The sequence below is a fragment of the Hyperolius riggenbachi genome, chromosome 3 (genome assembly GCF_040937935.1).
Source record: "Hyperolius riggenbachi isolate aHypRig1 chromosome 3, aHypRig1.pri, whole genome shotgun sequence".
Lineage (NCBI taxonomy): Eukaryota > Metazoa > Chordata > Amphibia > Anura > Hyperoliidae > Hyperolius > Hyperolius riggenbachi.
In genome coordinates this window covers 502121255-502142358 of record NC_090648.1, presented here as the reverse complement: position 1 = coordinate 502142358, position 21104 = coordinate 502121255, and the positions used below count along the sequence as shown (strand labels likewise).

The window sequence follows — 21104 nt, the reverse complement described above, 5'->3', positions numbered from 1 at the left end:
ATCATTACTGTGCGGTGGGCTGCGTTACAGGCGGCTCTAACGTGCGCCTGTAACATCCCACTGTGAAAGCAGCCTAAAAGTGGTGCAAGGTTTTCCATTAGCTTTTAGACCCGAAAGGCAAGGAAAAAAAAAAAAATCATACCACGAGAGAGCCTGGGGCAGCCCAGCACTCACTCATTCATTCACCTCCCTGGGATCCAGCGCTGCAGTTCATCCCCTGTCCTCCGGGTGATGCTGTACCCTATAGTGAGATGTCCGGCTGTCACATGACAACAGATGGGGATCTCACCCGAGGGATCCAGAGCCTCCGAGGACAGGAAGAAGAAGGGATGCCGGCGTCTGGATCCCGGGGTAGGTGAAGCCACGATTTGACCTGTTCATCAGAAGGAAAGCAGCACAACACCCCGACTTACAAAGCAACAATCAGAGAAGAGAACAAACAGAAGAAGCGACCACATCCATTTACCGTTCAGGAACACGATAAAGACGTTGGGATAGGCCAACTCTTCTCCACACAGCAGATTGACATCTTCCACGCCAAGATTTCCAGCCAATTTGATTATCGGTCCGTCCTCCATATCGGTGGTGATGTGAGTCATCAGCGCGAGATTCTTCACCAGACCGCAAGCCTGAACGTGATAAACAGGAACGGGATAAACGTCACCAACAGAGATGTGCCGGGAAAACCACAAACCGCTTTTACACGAAGTATACAGACCAGGGATGGTAAAGGAGAAACAGCAAAGTCCCCGTTATCCGGAATTCGGGCAATCGGAAGTCTCAACTAACAGGCATGTGTGAAGGATAATGGGGGATGAGGGAGGGGGGGGTTTCAGGCATTAAAATACTCAGCGAGCCTCCAGCGACGTCTCATAGCCTTCCTGTAGCTCCTAGCCGCTTCCGACGTCCGTGCATGGCTCCCAGTGTGCCATGTGACCTGCTGCAGGTCAGGTGACTTCAGCTTCCATGCACGGAGGATGCCGGAAAGCCGCCAGGAGCAACCGGAAGGCTACAAGTAGGGATGATCAAAGACATGCAAATACTTCCAAGTTGATGCAAATTTTTATGCAAATATTTGCAGTTTGAAAATGGACCACCCAATTTAAACCCAGGTCCATTTTGAAGCTGCATATATTTACATAAAAATTTGCATCAACTCAGAAGTATTTGCATCTCTTTGATCATCACTAGCGACAAGACGTTGCTGGAGGCTTGGTGAGTGTTTAGGGGGACAGAATTTATGCTTTTTCAGACGATTGCACAAGCAACCGGCAAGCACATGTATCCGGCGTCAGGCGATCCCCGCTGGTGCTGGATTCTAGGCAGGGCCAGTTTAAGCAACAATGGGGCCCCAGGGCAAAATAAACCTGGGGGGCCCCCCAACAGATACGCCGGAACAAAAATCAGCATGAAGGTACCTTTTTTTGCAGCTGGTATAGTCAGGGTGTGAAGCCCCAATCGGTCGGAGCTCTGACTACCCCAGCCTGCATGGGGGACAAGGGGTTAAAAAGTTTCAGGAGGGGGGACCCCACAATTTTAAAAAACAATCCCACACTCTAAACATAAAAAAAAAAAAAAAATTGGGAAAATAGGAAAAATGCCAGGGATCTTCATACAGCCATATTGCGGCTGTATAGCGATCCCTGGCCAAAGCGCTGCGGCTGCGTATGGGAAACCCCGTCAGGAAATGTATTTCTCTTTCTTTTGATACATGTAAAATTACACTACCGTTAGGTTTGCTACTAAAAGTGACATTTACCGCATTTAAAAGTATACTTTTTTCCTTCGAAACTTTAAAATAGATTTTCTCAAAAACTATAAGGTCTTTTTGATTTCTAGCATTTAAGGTGGATTTGCTATTAACCGTTAAAGTCGGCGGGTTTTTAAATGTGTATTTTTTTTCCTTTGAAACTTTAAAATCGATTTTCTCGAAAACTAAGGTCTTTTTGAAATGTTTTTTTCCTCTTGTAGCCACTGGGGGCCCCTACAGGCTCTGGGGCAATTGCCTCCTTTGCCTCTATGGTAGCGCCGGCCCTGATACTAGGGACTTTACTGTACTAATGAGTTGATGTAAAATTTTATGCCGCTGGGACAGATGAAACGCAGGAGTAGTTGCACTCGATTGGTTGGTTTCCAAGCTGCATACATTAACGTTAGAATGGCATAAATTCAGACTCATAAGCTTATCTAAAATTAGTCTCAGTGCAGGGGTCACACTAGCGCAAATTGCACACAATCCAAAAATGCACTTGCCCACATAGCACCATTATACCCTGGGCCTCACCCCTGATTCTTTGCTGTACAGTGCATCTGTTTGCGCTTTAACTAGTTCACCACTAAGAGGTTTCCCCTACTGGACCAGAGCAATTTTCACCTTTCAGGGCTCCTGCCTTTCATTGGGCAATAACTGTATCACTACTTATCACAACAAAATTATCTATCTCTTGTTTTTTGCCACCAATTATGCTTTCTTTGGGTGGTACTTCTTGCTAACAATTATTTTACTCTAATGCATTTTAATGGGAATAATAAAAAAATGCATTATTTCTCAGTTTTCAGCCATTATAGTTTTAAAATCATACAGGCTACTGTAATTAAAACCCACGTATTTTATTTGCCAATTTGTCCCGGTTATTGCACTGTTATAATTATGTCCCTATCACAATTTATGTATCCCAGCAGAGACAACATCTGCAAGGAGTTTGTATGTTATCCCCTTGTGTGCCTGGGTTTCATCCCACATCCCAAAAGCATACAGGTAAGTCAATTGGCTTCCCCCTAAAATGACCTGGCTGGGATTTGAACCGGGGACCCAGAGCTGCAAGGCGAGAGCGGTAAACACTACGCCACCGTACTGCCCGGTAGCATGTGATCAGTTTGGTCAGGTGATAGATCTGTGTCTCGATTTGCTAGTCATGATCATGTGCTAAAGGCAGGATGTGATCACCAGGGATGCTCAAAAAAATGTTTTTGGATTTCATCCTGCTAATTAAAGGATACCCGAAGTGACATGTGACATGATGATAGACATGGGTATGTACAGTGCCTAGCACACAAATAACTATGCTGTGTTCCTTTTTTTCTTTCTCTGCCTGAAAGTTAAATTTCAGGTATGTAAGTGGCTGACTCAGTCCTGACTCAGACAGGAAGTGACTACAGTGTGACCCTCACTGATAAGAAATTCCCCTTTTTACCTCTTTTCTTGCTCTCAGAAGCAATTTTCTGCTAGGAAAGTGTTTTATAGTTGGAATTTCTTATTAGTGAGGGTCACACTGTTGTCACTTCCTGTCTGAGTCAGGACTGAGTCAGCCACTTACATACCTGATATTTAACCCTTTTAGGCAGATAAATAAAAAAAGGAACACAGCATAGTTATTTGTGTGCTAGGCACTGTACATAGATTAACCCACCCGCACAGGTGATTTAAAGGATACCCAAACTGACGTGACATTATGAGATAGACGTATATGTACAGTGCCTAGCACACAAATAACTTCTTTGATCCGTCCCTCGGCGCCTCCCATGATGCGTTCCAAGCATGTCACGTGACTACAAACTCTTCCTCCTTCAACCCAGAAGGAGGAAGTGTTTGTAATCACGTGACAGCGGCTTGGAATGCATCATGGGAGGCGCCAAGGGATGGATCAAAGAAGACGCCTCATGGGTAAGATTAACTCCCCTCCCCCCCCCTCGCCCACCCGGAAAAGGTGATTTAATTAGCAGGATGAAATCCAAATACTTTTGAGCATCCCTGGTGATCACAGCAAATCAGAGCTTTACTAATCTATCAGCTGATCAAACAAATCACATGGTTCTCTGCGAGTTCTCCTAGACATGAGCATAACTATCTGGCACCAATCTTGCTGCCCATCACTGATAATAGCTACAATGCAAGCATCTGGCACTATTCTGCAGAGGCGGCGGTCCTCACCTCCCCTTCAGGAGTATCAGAGGGGCACAGCATCCCCCACTGAGACGGCTGCAGGGATCGGGGGCCGCTGACTTTCCTCGTCTTCTCAAACTGCGAGGATATCCTGGTCATCATCCCCAGGCCAGATATGTAGGACAGGCGGGACAGCACTTGCGTCACACCCTGACGGTCCATCTTAAATCTTTTCAGAGACCAGTTTCCCTGCAAATATAAAGCAAAAATGTCATTACTGTGTCATAATAAAAGCATACATAACATCTAAGGTAATGCTCTTTTGGAATACTCTGTTAACAAAATAAAGTCAAACTATATTCTGGGGACAGCTGAAATCATCCCGGGCAGCCCACTCACCAGATCAGGATGGACCTGGCATTCTAAACATACGCAGGGAGGAAGCATCCGGCTGCCTTACCACCCGACGCTATTCCCCTAATGTTAAATGTCCCCCTAGTGCAAGTGACACATAACCTGTCAGCGGCCTCGGCTCGTCCCCGCTGGCGCCGGGCACACTCTGTCCTCCATACACGCACGCCACATGGTTGCCTAGTAACGTGGCCACGTGTGTGCCAACTGACATCACCTGGACGCCCTTACTAGACAACCACGCGGGGTGCGTGTGTATGGGGAATGGAGTGCGCCCGGAGACAGCGAAGGGCAAGCGGAGGCCGCGGACTGGGCACCAGGGGGGACAGCGTCGGGAGTTTTGTCGAGTTCATCCCAATATCGCGCGCGGTTACCGCCGCGCTCCCGAGCGACCAAGTCGACCCTAAATATTGCAGGATGTGCAATCGTCTGATGCGACCAATTTTGGCCTGAAATCGGTTGCACTGCCGGTCGGGCATGCACTTGGCGGCACAGATTTTCATCCAATTTGATTATAATAATCAAATCGGTTGATTGATCAGCCGCCAAGTTGCCTGATGTATGGTGACCTTTACAAGTCATACACATCTAATTTTGATCAGCCAATCACTGACCAATTTTACTACCTCCATGTAGTATTAGGGCCAGACTTTGAATACTATGAACAGATTGTGTAAGCATAAAAACAGGGACACTGAGAGCCCAATATGGTGTAGTATATGTATTGGTTGATGTGGGAGAAACTAGACTAAGTAGAGTGATACTCACAAACCAGGGTTACCATTAGGCAAACACTGTATAGGCAGGTGGAGAGATTAACCTGACCCCACTCAGGATTAAGAAGTCGCTCTCTGTAGGTAGGAAGAAATACGGGGATTTCCGCTCCTTCCACCCAGGGTGGAATGGTACAGCATTGAAGTGTAATTGTCGGCCATAAAATCAAAAATAAATTATTTATTTTTATCTGGTAAACAAGTAATACGGATGCTAACCAGGCAATCCAAAAGTTACAATCTCTTTTACTTTTCTTGTTTATAACTGATTATTCCCCAGGTTACCTTACTCTTATTTGGTACGATGCCGCAAAAAGGAAGTTGCAGGGCATGCTGGGTTGTCCTTTTTTGCTTCTGTACATTAGTTAAGTCTGAGGGGAAATAAAGAAGCAAAAAAAGACAACCCAACATGCCCTGCAACTTCCTTTGTGCGGCAACGTACCAAATAAGAGTCAGGTAAACCTGGGAATGATCATTTATAAACAAGAAAAGTAAAAGATTTAAACTTTTGGATTGCCTGGTTAGCATCCGTATTACTTGTTTACCAGATAAAAATAAAGAATTGATTTTTGATTTTATGCCCGACAGTTACTCTTTAAGGTAGACAGAGGCGCTCTTCTTAGACTCGGACAGCGTCTGCTGTATACTCTTTACTGCCTGATGAAGCGGCGTGACGCCTGTGAAATGCATTGCAATACTTTGTGGAGCGTATGAATAAAAATGTTCTTGTTATACCTGAACACATCCCTTTCCCGTATCCTTTGGAGTGGATAAGGGCCCACACCCCCACCACTTCCATGTTTTAAACATTTTACCTCATTTTATACTTTTGGCGCCTCTGTCTACCTTAAGATTGTGTAGGTAAGCTCTTATACTACAGGGAAGTGGTCAAATTGGGCATTAAAAATAGTGATGTATGTTTGTATGTATCCTTAACCCTGGTACACACATCCAATGTTGATTGGCCAATTTTGCTGGGCGCCCCCGAAAATCCCGGCTGCGTTAATTGCTATTCCCCCTCCGTGTCGTAGCAACTCGAGGGGGACGCGAAATACAGCGCTCAGATGCCAGCACCCAAATAACGGGTATGCGACTGCAGACTATAGCATTGCAGCCATAACCGCACCAATACCAGGCGTTTCACTGCGCTGAGTCAAGCTGCTTCGTCCAGTTTGTTTTCCAGTACAGCAAGTGTTAAAGTGGACCAGAATTTAGAACTTCCTCTGTGCTCTAAAAGATAAGCAACAGCATAATAACATTTAAAACAAAAAACCTTTGTTACAGCTGATACAAATCCTAAAATAAATCTGCACCGTTTCTACTTCCTGATTCATGGAAGCAGACATACTGTTAAAAGGAACCTAAACTGAGAGGGAAATGGATGTTTCATTTTAAACAATACCAGTTGCCTGGCAGTCCTGCTGACCTCTTTGGCTGCAGTAGTGGCTGAATCACACACCTGAAACAAGCATGCAGCTAATCCAGACTTCAGTCAGAGCACCTGATCTGCATGCTTGTTGAGGGGCTGTGGCTAAAAGTATTGGAGACACAGGATCAGCAGGAGAGTCAGGCAACTGGTATTATTTAAAGAGGAAAAATACATATTACTCTCAGTTTAGGTTCCCTTTAACATCCAGTGCTTTCAAATGAGCTTATCTGCCATTTCTGCCGTAGCAGTCAGCTGACCCAGGGGGGAGTTCAAATTACAATTTGGGATTAGACATAAATTAGGGGGAATAAGACAGGCTAAACTCTCTAAATACATACAGGGTGCATTGCTCTGTGTTTTCCTTCTGCCCTGTGGAAGAGTTCAGGTCCGCTTTAAGCCAAAAGAGCTTTATCTGGCTAAGAAAATGATTCTGATAAGGTTTTAGCTATGGAGAGTTAAAAGGCTCAACGCTCCTGTTTGTTTTTCAATTTAGCAAGGCAGATTTGTCAGGGCTCAGCTCGTCCAGTGACGCCGGAGGGCACCGCTCAGGCCCTGGTGGAATTTTTTTTTTTTTTTTTAAACACGCAGCTAGCACTTTGCTAGCTGCGTGTTGCCCGCGATTGCCGCCGCTGCCCGCCGCGTAACAGGCAAGTACCCTCCCCCCCCCCCCCCCCGAGACCCTGTGCGCAGCATGGCCAATTAGTGCCAGGCAACGCTGAGGGGTGGATCGGGACGCCCTGTGATGTCACAACTTCAATGATGTCATCGCGATCATCGCCATGGCGACGGGGGAAGCCCTAAAGGAAATCCCGTTCAGAACAGGATTTCCCTATGGGCAAGCGTGCCAGCGGCGCTCGGAGGGGTGGGAGGGACGCTGCGGGGAGGGAGGAATCATGTAGCTAGCACTAGGCTAGCTACATGATAGAAAAAAAAATATGCAAAAAGAAACCTCCCGCGGGAATCAGTACGCCAGGGAGGTTAATTTGGTTTACTCGGTTGGTTAAATAAAGAATACGGTGAAATTATCGAACTATGATGCAAACTAAGAGCCAGACACAAGGAGTGTCTCAATGAAGCCCGAGTTAAGGTCTGGAAAGGGCGAGGCTAAGCGGAGTACAAAAAAAAAAAAAAAAAAAAGAAAGTCGGTATATTCAGGCAGTTCTCACCGTAGATATGGCGTTCACCATGCCATTGGTGATCTGGTCTTGCCGCATGTGCTTCACAACGTCAAACTGAGCCGCTCTCTGTTTTGGGATGACCTGGTCGGCAATCTTCTTCATCTCAGAATTAAATTTTTTGAACAAGTCTTCAAACAAAAGGGAGAGCAGCTGAAAAAAAAAACACATTTCAAACAAACAAAGTTAAAGAACTTCAACCAAATAGACTCCAAGAGTCAAGTAACAGTCGTAGTTTAGTTCTAGAACTTGGCAGAGAGTAGTGTCAGAGTATCTGTAGCTATGGATTAAAGGGCACCTTAAGTGAGAGGGATATGGACGCTGCCATATTTATTTCCATTTAAACAATACCAGTTGCCTGGCTGTCCTGCTAATGGTACAATTTTGTGGCCGATTGATTGATTCCAATCACCATGGAAAACGATCGGAAACAATCGGTTGTGTTCATGAACGCCAATTTTGCACGTTAGGAGAATATTTTAATTTAGTGCTAGACTTTAGGTCAGGTTAATGTTAGGTTTGAGATGAGGGTCAGATCAGTTTCAGTTTTAGATGAGAGTCAGGTTAGTGTTCGGGTTTGAGAAGAGGTTCAGGTTAGTGTTGGGCTTTAGGTCTGGCTCAGGCCAGAATTGCATGAGAGAAGGGTCAGGTCAGAGTTGCATGAGAGAAGGGTCAGGTCAGAGTTGCATGAGAGAATGGTCAGGCCAGAATTGCATGAGAGAAGGGTCAGGTCAGAGTTGCATGAGAGAAGGGTCAAGTCAGAGTTGGGTGAGATGAGGGTCAAGTCAGTTGGGTGAGATGAGGGTCAGGTCAGAGTTGGGTGAGATGTGGGTCAGGTCAGAGTTAGGTGAGATGTGGGTCAGGTCAGAGTTGGGTGAGATGTGGGTCAGGTCAGAGTTGGGTTTGAGATGAGAGCCAGGTCAGTGTTTGGTGAGATGGGGGTCAGATCAGTGTTGGGTTTGAGATTAGGGTCGGGACAGTGTTGGGTTTGGGATGAGGGCCGGGTCAGTGTTGGGTGAGATGTGGGTCAGGTCAGTTTTCAGTTTTAGATGCGGGTTAGGTTAATGTTGGGTTTGAGATGGGGGTCCGGATAGTGTTGGATTTGAGAGGAGGGTAGGGACAGTGTTGGGTTTGAGCTGAGGGTCAAGTCAGAGTAAGGTTTCATATGAGGGTCACGTCAGATTTGAGTTTGAGATGAGAGCCAGGTTAGTGTTGGGTTTGAGATGAGGGTCAGGTCAGTATTGGGTTTGAGATGAGAGCCAGGTTAGTGTTGGGTTTGAGATGAGGGTCAGGTCAGTATTGGGTTTGAGATGAGAGCCAGGTTAGTGCTGGGCTTCAGGCCAGGTAAATGTTGGGCTTGCCAACATCCTGTCTGTAGTAGTGGTTGAACGCCTTCTATGCTTGCGAATTGCGATACCTAAAGCAGCAGAAAGAAGCTCGTCTGAGATGTTGGCTGCATATCCAGTTCTGCCACTGAGCATCAGAAAAGAACGTTGTGCTCTTTTCAAGTTCTGTAAACGGTAGATCCAAACCTCTAAAATAACACTACATGCAATGTCTACACACCCTTCAAAATCAAAAGCCTTTTGTTGCTGTGTATGTTCAACAAATAAGAACCATGGCGATATACTATAAACATTTCTTTACAAGGCCTTTATTAGTGAAAATACAATATTTTATTTTCAGTATTTCATTATAGCTCCCCTTTTTTCACAGCGTAGCATGGGTTAAACGTTACCTCGTGTCATTATTTATTTTAAGTCAAAGACTTCACAGTTTACAAGACAGCAATAACAGGAGTGGGAGGGAGGATAAAAAAAATAAACATAGGAAAGAATTTAAATCCCTGCAACAGTTTACCAATTAGCTTCATGTCAGAGAATTCTAATTAGGCGCCCTGAGATTGCGATTTAGCGCTAAGGCTTTTTAGAGTGCCAAATTCTCCCTTTCACACGAACCAATTGCTAAATTAAAAGACATTAGGACGCCTTAATTACATTATCACGTCGGCCGGGATTAGGCAATCTGTGAAGTCAAGGCGGGATTCTTTTGTCACAAGGTAGAAATCCCTCGCCGCGCAGGGCGCTGGATCGCGGGGCCCGCGCCGTATCTCCTCCGCACAAAGCGCGCTGTATTAGGCGAGGAAAGTACGGCCAGACAAAAGACGCGAGGAGCGACGCCTGGCGAATAATGAGCGGGTGAGGAACGGGAAGGCAGTAGGTGAAAAGATTAAGTCTCCAATCGGAAGGTTTAGCTAACACCTCGGCTGGCGCCAGGCCCACCCCAATCCTCCAGTGACAAAGAGGCTAAACCGCCGCAGAAAATAAGGTTTGGCTGCGCTCTCGCATCTGTTGTGCGAGGCTGGAACCCGCTTCATACTTGTCGTTCCCATGAGGTGTGAAATTAGCAGCGAAATCGCAACGTTTTTGTCTTCTTCCTTTTCTCTTTCAGCACAATGGCGTCTTGTGTTCGTATTGTTCACCGCTCCCGTGTTTTCCACAGATCTGATCCTATTGTGCAAAAAAAAAAAAAAAAAATGGAAGCCTTTTGTTTTGGGATGGACTTGTTTGGAAAGCAGAAAAATGCGGCCCGCCGCAATGAATGCAGCCGCTCTGTGATAAAAGTTACAAAACAAAAACGCGTACAAAATCCGATGTGTGCCGAAGAAAGATTAAAGTGGGATAAAACTGACATAACTTTCAATAAAAATCTCTTTTCCTACTTTTTATTACCCATTCAGTTATATCTGCTTTTGTGCACAAGTAATATTGTCTGTTTAGAAATTACAAGTTCCCAAAGTACAGTTTATCTGCTCTGAAAGCTGCCATTACATTTTATTGCATAGCTGCTGTACTTAAATATCTACATTCCTGATCTTACTAGAGGTAGAGGCCTGCGGGTCCACTTTTTCATACCAGCACCCGACCCGAGACCCGCTTTTTGGTGAGTTTGATACCCGCACCCGCAGAACCGCTACCCGACCCGCTACCCGCTTTTTAAAAAAATGTCTTCTAAAGTGCATAGTTGGCCCCCAGTGCAGCCAGCATAGTTGGCCCCCAGTGCAGCCAGCATAGTTGGCCCCCAGTGCAGCCAGCATAGTTGGCCCCCAGTGCAGCCAGCATAGTTGGCCCCCAGTGCAGCCAGCATAGATGGCCCCCAGTGCAGCCAGCATAGATGGCCCCCAGTGCAGCCAGCATAGATGGCCCCCAGTGCAGCCAGCATAGATGGCCCCCAGTGCAGCCAGCATAGTTGGCCCCCAGTGCAGCCAGCATAGTTGGCCCCCAGTGCAGCCAGCAAAGTTGGCCCCCCTCATCTCTCATCTGGGTCCCCTCCTTCAAAATAGCGGCGGCGCTGCGGGCAGGCGGAGGATTACTCACCTTCTAACTTCCGCCTTCCAAGCGCCGGCAGCGTCCCCTCGTCACAGGTCTCCGCCTTCAATGCCGCCCACTGTGCTTCCGCCAATCAGGAAGCACAGTGGGCGGCATTGAAGGCAGAGACCTGTGACGAGGGGACGCTGCCGGCGCTTGGAACGGAAGTTAGAAGGTGAGTAAACCTCCGCCTGCCCGCAGCGCCGCCGCTATTCTGGAGGGGGAGAGAGCTGAAGGAGGGGACCGCTGCCCCAACTGCCTCTCCTTCCAGCGACTCTTCCCCCTCCTCGCTACCCGCACACCGCTACCCGCAACCCGACCCGCACCTTGATACCCGCACCGCATCTGCACACAACATCAATTCGGGTGCCCGAACTCGACCCGCATTTCGGGTAACCCGTGGGTACCCGACCCGCTGCAGGCCTCTACTCAGAGGTACACACCTAGCCATTCACTCCGCTCCTCCAATGAACTTCGCCTGACTGTCCCCTGCATCACCCAATCCCATGCATGCCTCTAGGACTTCTCAAGAGCTGCTCGAACACTATGGAACTCCCTGCCTTAGCCCATTAGGGTTTCCCCCTCCAACATCTTCAAGAAGGCCCTCAAAACTCACCTTTTCACTCTGACCTACAACTGGAGCTCTAATCCCGCAGCTGAACTCTGGTCCCCTACCTTTTGTGTCCCCACCTCTGCCTGTAGATTGTAAGCCTTCGGGCAGGGTCCTCCTTCTTATGTCTCCTACCTGTTCACGCACCTCCATTACCATACTCCCATCCTATGGATCTGAGTGAACTTGACTTGCCTAATCTCCATGCTCCCCTCCAGTGACTCACTAAGCATTACCTTGTACTCATACTGTGCTGTGTGATCTGGTTTGCATGTATTCCTGTATTGTCTCATTGCTGTATGTCACTGATAAATATTATTTGTAACTTTATTGTCCAGCGCTGCGTAATATGTTGGCGCTTTACAAATACAATAAATAAAATCTATCTAGTGATCACTTCTCAGCTCTTTGTGCTTCTCAGCTCAGTTTCAGCAGTCTGCTAATCTATATATATAAAATCGTGTGTGTGTGTGTGTGTGTGTGTGTGTGTGTGTGTGTGTGTGTGTGTGTGTGTGTGTGTGTGTGTGTGTGTGTGTACGTGTGTGTGTGTACGTGTGTGTGTGTACGTGTGTGTGTACGTGTGTGTGTGTGTACGTGTGTGTGTACGTGTGTGTGTACGTGTGTGTGTGTACGTGTGTGTGTGTACGTGTGTGTGTGTACGTGTGTGTGTGTGTGTACGTGTGTGTGTGTGTACGTACGTGTGTGTGTACGTGTGTGTGTACGTGTGTGTGTGTACGTGTGTGTGTGTACGTGTGTGTGTGTACGTGTGTGTGTGTACGTGTGTGTGTGTACGTGTGTGTGTGTACGTGTGTGTGTGTACGTGTGTGTGTACGTGTGTGTGTCGCGATCACGCGAAAACGGCTTGACCGATTTGAACGAAACTTGGTATACAGATCCCTTACTACCTGGGATGATATGTTCTGGGGGTCTCGCGGCCCCCCTGCACACCTGGGCGGAGCTACAAATAGCTAATCAGATTCTACCCATTCAAGTCAATGGAAAAAATGTAAAAGGCTGCCATTCTCACAGTAATCAAGCCAGAGTCCCCACACTTGGCACAGTTGGTCACTTGGTGACCGAGGTTACAAATCCAGGAAAAGTGGGCGGAGCATAAAACAGCCAATCAAATTTCAGCCATTCATTTGAAATGGGAAAATGTAAACTGCGACCATTCTTAGACTGTTAATCGCAGGGTTCTCAAACTTGCCACAGTTGGTCACTGGGTGAATGCGATTAAGGCCACATACACACATCAGACCATAGTCTTTTGAAAATGAAAGATCACAGACCAATCTTACCACCCTTCATGTAGTATGAGAGCCATACTCTACACAGTGTTTTCTATGGAGCTGAACTCCACATCAGAAAAAAATCATTGCAAGATGTTGCACACACATATGCTGTACAGACACAAAAGATCAGTATCTGCAAAAGATCTGTTCCTGCCAAAAATCCATTCCTGCAAATTGCAATGATAGTCTATGAGATCTGCAGATCATCATACACACATGATTTAACTGACATTCATCTGCAGGTCAGATCCACCAGGATGGATTTTCAGATCTGCAGATGATTGCTTGATCTGCAGATGAATGTCAGTTAAATCATGTGTGTATGATGATCTGCAGATCTCATAGACTATGAATGCAATTTGCAGGAATGGATTTTTGTCAGGAACAGATCTTTTGCAGATACTGATCTTTTGTGTCTGTACAGCATCTGTGTGTGCAGCATCTTGTAAAGGTTTTTTTCTGATGTGGAGTTCAGCTCCATAGAAAAGACTGTGTAGAGTATGGCTCTCATACTACATGAAGGGTGGTAAGATTGGTCTGTGATCTTTCATTTTCAAAAGACTATGGTCTGATGTGTGTATGTGGCCATAGATTCAAGAAAGTGGGTGGAGCCTACAACAGCCAATCAAAATTCACCTATTGATTTTCAAGGGGAATATTTAAACTGCTGCCATTCTTACAACTGTTAATGGCAGAGGCTTCAAACTTGCTACAGTCGGTCTTTGGGTGACTGGGCTCAAAATTCACAAAAGGGGCGGGGCCACAAACAGCCAATCAGATTTCCTTGGTGGATAAACAGCTTCTATTCACACATTTTTGATGCCAGGAACCTGAAAGCTCACAAACTTGGTCATTGAGTGACTGTGTGTCCAGGTTACAAAACGTGGGCGGAGCCAAAAACTAATTTTACTAGGAAAATATAAACTGTAGCCATTCTTACACCGTTAATGGCAGTGTTCTCAAACTTTGCACAGTTGGTCACTGGGTGAATGAGATTAAGAATTTGGAAGGTAGGTGGAGCCTACAACAGCCAATAAAAATTCACCTTCCGGTTTTCAAAGGGAATATTGCTGCTACCATTCTTATACTGTTAATAGCAGATGCCTCAAACCTGGTACAGTTGGTCACTGGGTGATTAGGGTTCAAATTCAGAAAGGGGGCGGAGCCACAAAAAGCCAATCAGATTTGTTTATTTTTCAATGGGAATATACAAAGTATTGATACCAAGGACCCCAAAGCTGATAAACTTGACAATTGAGTGACTGTATGTCAAGGTTAGAAAACGTGTGCGGCGCCAACAACTTAATTTTTTACATGGCAGGGTTCCCAAACTTGACAATTGGCCACTGGGTGACTGGGATTAATATTCAGAAATGTGGGTGGAGCCTAAAAACAGCCAATCAAAATGTACCTATTGATTTTCAAGTGGGAACATTTACATTGCTACCATTCTTACACTGTTAATGGCAGAGTTCTCAAACCTGATACAGTCAGTTATTGGGTGACTGGGGTCCGAATTCACTAAAGTGGGTGGAGCCACAAACAGCCAATAAGATTTGTTAGATTGATTTCAGCTGTTCTCTTATTGGCAGGGTTCTCAAACTTGACACAGTTGGCCTCTGGGTGACTGGGATTAATATTCAGGAAAGTGGGTGGAGCCTACAGCAGCCAATAAAAATTAACCTTTTGATTTTCAAGGGGAATATTTACATTGCTCCTATTCATACACTCTTAATGGCAGAGGCCTCAAATCTGGTACAGTCAGTCACTGGGAGACTGGGGTTTAAATTCTGAAAAGGGAGTGGGCCAAAACAGCCAATCAGATTTGTTTAATTTCAATGGTAAAATGCAACTTATTGATGCCAAGGACCCCAAAGCTCATAAACTTGGTCAGTGAGTGACTGTATGTCAAGGTTAGAAATAGTGGGCAGAAAAACAACTAACTTTTTACATGGGAAAATATAAATTGCAGCTATTCTTACACTGTTAATGGCAGGGTTCTCAAACTTGACACAGTTGGTCACTGGGGGACTAGGATTAATATTCGGAAAAGTAGGTGGAGCCTACAAGAGCCAATCAAAATTCACCTATTAATTTTCAAGGGGAATATTGAAACTGCTGTCATTCTTACACTGTTAATGGCAGAGGCCTCAAACCTGCTACAGTCGGTCATCAAGTGACTGGGGTTCAAATTCACTAAAGGGGTGGAGCCACAAACAGCCAATCAGATTTGCTTTTTTTGGATAAACTGCTTCCATTCACACAATTTTGATGCCAGGAACCCAAAAGCTCACAAAATTGGTCATTGAGTAGTGACTGTGTGCCAAGGTTACAAAAAGTGGGTGGAGTCAAAACAGATTTTTCTGGGAAATTGTAAACTGCAGCCCTTCTTCGCTGTTAATGGCAGGGTTCTCAAACTTTGCACAGCTGGTTACTGGGTGACTGGGATTAATATTCAGAAAATTGCGTGGAGCCTAAAAAAGCCAATCAAAATCACCTGTTGATTTTCAAGGGGAATATTAAAAATGCTACCATTCATTGCACTGTTAATGGCACAAGCCTCAAACCTGGTACAGTTAGTCATTGGGGTTCAAATTTAGAAAAGGGAACAGAGCCACAAACCGTTTCATTTCTTGGGAAAATACAAATTATTGATGCCAAGGACCCCAAAGCTCACAAACTTGGTCATTGAGTGACTGTATGTCCAGGTTACAAAAAGTAGGCGGAGCAAAAACCAAATTTCACTGGGAAAATGTAGACTGCGGGCCTTCTTACACTGTTAATGGCAGGGTTCCCAAACTTTGCCCAGATGGTCACTGGGTGACTGAGATTAATATTCAGGGAAGTGGGTGGAGCCTATAATAGCCAATCAAAATTCACCTGTTGATTTTCAAGGGGAATATTTAAGTTGCTGCTATTTTTATACTGGTAATAGCAGATGCCTCAAACCTGCTACAGTTGGTCATTGGGTGACTGGGGTTCAAATGCTGGAGAGGGGCAGAGCCACAAACAGCCAATCTGATTTGTTTAATTTCTATGGGAATATACAAATTATTGATGCCAAGGACCCCAAAGCTCACAAACCTGGTCATTGAGTGTTTGTGCGTTAGGGTTAGAAGAAGAAGTGGGCGGAACCAACACAAGTCAAATACATACCCGGGCAACGCCGGGCAATCAGTGGGTGGAGACAAATACAAATTTCACTGGGAAAATGTAAACTGCAGCCATTATTACACTGTTAATGGGAGGGTTCTTAAACTTTGCACAGTTAGTCACTCAGTGAATGGGATTAATATTCAGAAAAGTGGGTGGAGCCTACAAAAGTGTATTAAGCTTCACCTATTGCTTTTCAAGGGAATATTTAATTGCTACCATTCTTGCACTGTTAATGGCACAGGCCTCATTGGGTTGGTCATTGGGTGACTGGGGTTCAAATTCAGAAAAGGGGGTGAAGCCACAAACAACCCATCAGATTTTTTCATTTCAATGCAAATTATTGATGCCAAAGACTACAAAGCTCACAAACTTGGTCATTGAGTAATTGTGTGTTAGGGTTAGAAAAAGTGGGTGGAGCCGACACCAGCCAAATACATACCTGGGCAACGACGGGCAATCAGCTAGTGTTTACTAAATGTATCCGACAAAGGAATACAGAAGATAAAAATAAAAGATAATGTTATCACCTTTTCGGATGCGGCCAGAAGCTTTCCACTTAAGCAAGGAGCTTCCCGCTGAAGAACAAAGTGCTGTGTTTAACTGTTAGAATGCTGCTCTGCTACAATTGTTTTTTTAGTATTTGTGGTAGTAGATTTTATGCTGTAAATAATCTTTTAGAACAAAGAGGACATGCTGAGTTCCATACCACTTTGAAGTGGATCTCCTGCCATTAGTGTTTTATAGTGTGAGGTAACTGTTAAAGTAAAGCTTTCAATACCTTCATCAAATAGAAGTTTTGCAGTACATACATCAGGTAACTCGTATTGGTTGCTATGTATTTTAGGGGCTGGTTTGTAAAGGCGTTATAGACAGATGTGCATCAATTCTGCCTGTTGGCTGCTGTACCTCAGCCGGCTGGCCCAACGCCATAGACCAGAGGACTTTGCTCTGACTCCGCTGGCTGGAAGCAGGAAATTCTCGTTTTTAAATTTATTAGAATTTTTTTTTCATTACATTATTTGTGTAGGAGAGAGAGGATTTTAAAGTGAAGCAGAGACGAAGCACCCACATTTTACCATATATATCAGTGGGGATATTAGAGAAAACACCTACCCTGCTCTCTGTCTCATTCTTCACTGCTCAGCCGGCTTGTTATCAGCCCTGATAAAATCCCACACTGAGCATTCAGTCTGACGTTGCTCAGGAATCATTATAGCAGAGTTTCTTCTCTGACGTCTTTTCAAGCCCAAGCCTGACCCCATCTGGCTCTGCTATAATGACTCAGCTATAATGATTCCTGAGCAAAGCCAGACTGAATGCTCAGTCTGGGATTTTATCAGGGCTGATAAACAGGCTGAGCACAAGCAGGCTGAGCAGTGAAGGATGAAACAGAGAGCAGGGTAGGTGTTTTCTCTAATGTTCCCACTGATTTATATGGTAAAATACACGGGGGTGCTTCGTCTCTGGTTCACTTTAAGGTGGGTCTTGGGGTTAGGCGTCAGGATGGGGGGGTTTTAGGGTTGGGTGTCAGGAAAGGGGGTCCTAGGGTTAGGCACCGGGGGGGGGAGGGGTGGAATTTAGGGTTAGGCACCTTCAATGGAGGGTCTTAGGGCTAGACATCACCAGGAGGGGTCTTAGGGTTAGGCACCACCTGGAGGGGTCTTAGGCCCAACCAAGATGGTGGGGTTCTTAGGGTTAGGCACCACCTGGAGGGGTCTTAGGCCCAACCAAGATGGTGGGGTTCTTAGGGTTAGGCACCACTGGGGGAAGCCTTCGGGTTAGGCACCACCGGGGGAAGCCTTCGGGTTAGGCACCACCGGGGGAAGCCTTCGGGTTAGGCACCACCGGGGGAAGCCTTCGGGTTAGGCACCACCGGGGGAAGCCTTCGGGTTAGGCACCACCGGGGGAAGCCTTCGGGTTAGGCACCACCGGGGGAAGCCTTCGGGTTAGGCACCACCGGGGGAAGCCTTCGGGTTAGGCACCACCGGGGGAAGCCTTCGGGTTAGGCACCACCGGGGGAAGCCTTCGGGTTAGGCACCACCGGGGGAAGCCTTCGGGTTAGGCACCACCGGGGGAAGCCTTCGGGTTAGGCACCACCAGGGTGATTTTAGGGTTAGGCAGCAGCGGGGGAAGCCTTAGGGTTGGGCATCGGAGGGGGAAGCCTTGGGGTTAAGCACCAGCGGGGGAAGCCTTAGGGTTAGGCATCAGAGGGGGGAGGGTTCTGTTTAGTTGTAGTAAAATATCGGTAATATTTACCAATGTTCTACTATCCTCATTACCACTGTACATATTTCTTAGTTTTCATTGTAGATGAAATTTTGCAATTTCGGCTTCACCCTGCGCCCTTTTTAATACCATAATTTAAAATTATTATTCTAACTGAGATATAGATGAAGAAACGTTACAAAACATCGTTATAGACGATATTTTTAAATTTCATCTTCACCCAGAGCACTTTTTTTTCCTGGCGCCCTTATTTAATATACAGCCACTTGCTAGATGCTTGTTGTAAATGTGGGACTTGAAAACAACTAAGGGCCCTTTTCCACTAGCAATCGCTAGCGTTCGCGCTAAATGCTAGCGATTGCGATTCAGCAAAGTACAACATTTCCCGGCAATTGCGATTTTGCTATGCAATGCACTGCACTGCATAGCAAAATTGCGGCAAAAATCGCTCCGCGGTGCGATCGCGCCTGAGTGAAAAACAAATCGTGGTAGTGGAAATTACCTACCGCGATTCCTATGTTAAAAAGCAAACTAGCGATTTTAAAATCACTAGCGTTTTGCGATTCAGCATCGCAATCGCCGCTAGTGGAAATGGACCCTAAGCCCCGTAGCCTATGTTTGAGTTTGTAGACGTGATTTCGGCAAAGTGCTATTTGTGAAAAACGGACATCATCAGAACCGCACTGAAAGCACTGTTTGAGGTGTCCTCGCAGGGCCCTTTCTGGGACAGTGCGGGCAGGACAACCGCCTTGGGCGCAGACCGGCAAGTGGGGATGCAGGCAGAAGGACATAACCGCTAGGGAGCTGGTGACACGCGGTGCAGCCAAATGGAAGAAGAAAGAAGATTACCAGTGCGATCACCATCCTTGACTCCTCCTGGGCTGCCTGCGTCCAAAGTCAAGTCATCATCACGTCACCACCGCGCGAGGACACCTGATGTCCTGTAGCGGTACTGCAGGCTGTCAGTACGCGGTGCCCATGGAGGAGTCGGCTTTCCGGGCTCTTTTTGCCTGTGTGTTCTCCTGGTCCCTGCTTCCTCCTGGAGGAGCGGCGGGTCACTAGTAAGTAGGCAGATCTACTTGTTACCTGTGGCTGTGTGACTGTCCTTAAACAGTAAGGGGGGGGGGGGGGGGTGAGTCCACAGGTGGGGGGGGGGGGTTTGAAGGGGGCACAATTTTTACACCCTCGCCCTGGATGCAATTTAGCCTAGAAACTGCTTTGAGTCAACATTTGCATTGCGATTTGAACTGCAAACGCAATTCTATTAAATAGACAAAAAATGCATAGAGCGCATGGAACAGCAAGCCCATTCAAATCAATCAATGCATTTGAATTCAACTGCAATGCGATTCTGAGCATTTTTTTACCCACAATACAGTTGCACATCTGGAAATTATACACAAATATTATAAACAGAGTTTCAAAAGATGCATCTAAAAATGCATCAAAACCTATATCAATTCATAAAATTCATGCATGCGTTTTTGAAGCGCATATGCTGGGAAGGGGCCTAAAGCTCAGCATGACAGCCAGGCAACCAGCATGGTTTATAAGGGAATGGCGGTGGCAAAAATGTTGGTATGGACGCCATATTGGCCTCGATTCATAAACAGCAGTGCGATAAAAAAATCTTGTTGGGAAAATACCGCACTCGGTATTTTCCCGGTCTGTGTGCTAATTCATAAAGATTTCCCCAGCTGCCCTTGGAGGTCGGTAAATTACCGCAGCCCATTGAGCGGTAGAGTAGAGCAGTGTCTCGATCCTCCCTTTGCCCGGCAGAAATGAATCACACAGACGGCTCTCTCTGGCTCTCCCACTGATGACTCAGACAGATGAGTCACACAGTCTTTCCCTGCCTGCTCAAATGATTCACACAGAGGGCTCTCTGGCTCTCTCCACAGATGAATCAAACAGACTTCGGCTCTCTGCACTTTGCATTAATCAGAGCTGTCAGAGGTGTCGGTAACTTGTTATCGCCTCGCTAGAGGTGTCGGTAACTACCGCCAGGCTTACCGCTTGTTGAAGGCTTTATGAATTGACATTTGCTGACAAATTACTGCCATGTGTTGTCGGTAACTGCAGCCAAGTCGGTAATTTATCTCCCTGATCGGTAATGTCAGCTTTTCATGCGGTAACAGCCTTTATGAATTGACATTTTGCTAAGTGGTCGGTAAAGTCTGCTGTTTTCAGCATTACCGCATGAGGTAATGCTTTAGGAATCGAGGCCTTTGTTGTTGCGGTTTAGTGGGGTCTACTTTTTGTGGGGTCATTTTCCAAAAAGAAAATTACCATTGGACGCCTCAGCGATGATGAAGGGGTGGGGCCCACCACTGGAATAAATTGCGTTCATTTTTGGTAGCGGTGTCCCATAGACTCTGATTTTGGGATGAGCGGAGGAGTCAGCAGTAGCGGCGGATGAAGTAGATGAGTGGCGATGAGAATGGAGCAAATGCAAAACGGCAGGTAATGTGAACGACGTGACGCTAGTGAGTTTACCGCACCATTTTTGCATTCTCGTCGCAGTGTGAACCCGGCCTCAATCGAATCAATCAGGCAATCAGTCGGGGCAGACCAATAATCCAATAATCTGGAGATATGACCGTTTACAGAACCTCACCTGTCCTGCAAGCTCCATTCTCTTGTTACCGTAATAATCTCGATCGTCCACTTTATTTTCTCCCTGAGCCAAAATCACTCTACGGACCATCACTGCCGTGTAGATGCATTTAGATCTGAAATTGAATTCCTTCACCTGTAGAGAAAAAGACCCAAAAAAAGCAC

At 46.1% G+C, this 21104-nt stretch overlaps 1 protein-coding gene across 1 annotated transcript in view; it reads right to left on the bottom strand.

Annotated features, from left to right (window-relative positions):
• Positions 1-21104, bottom strand: part of POLR3B (RNA polymerase III subunit B) — a 186349-nt gene that overhangs the window by 115401 nt on the left and 49844 nt on the right. The window contains 4 exon segments of the mRNA XM_068278323.1: positions 467-629; positions 3932-4132; positions 7663-7824; positions 20941-21075. Of these exon segments, the coding sequence (XP_068134424.1) occupies positions 467-629; positions 3932-4132; positions 7663-7824; positions 20941-21075 (661 nt within the window).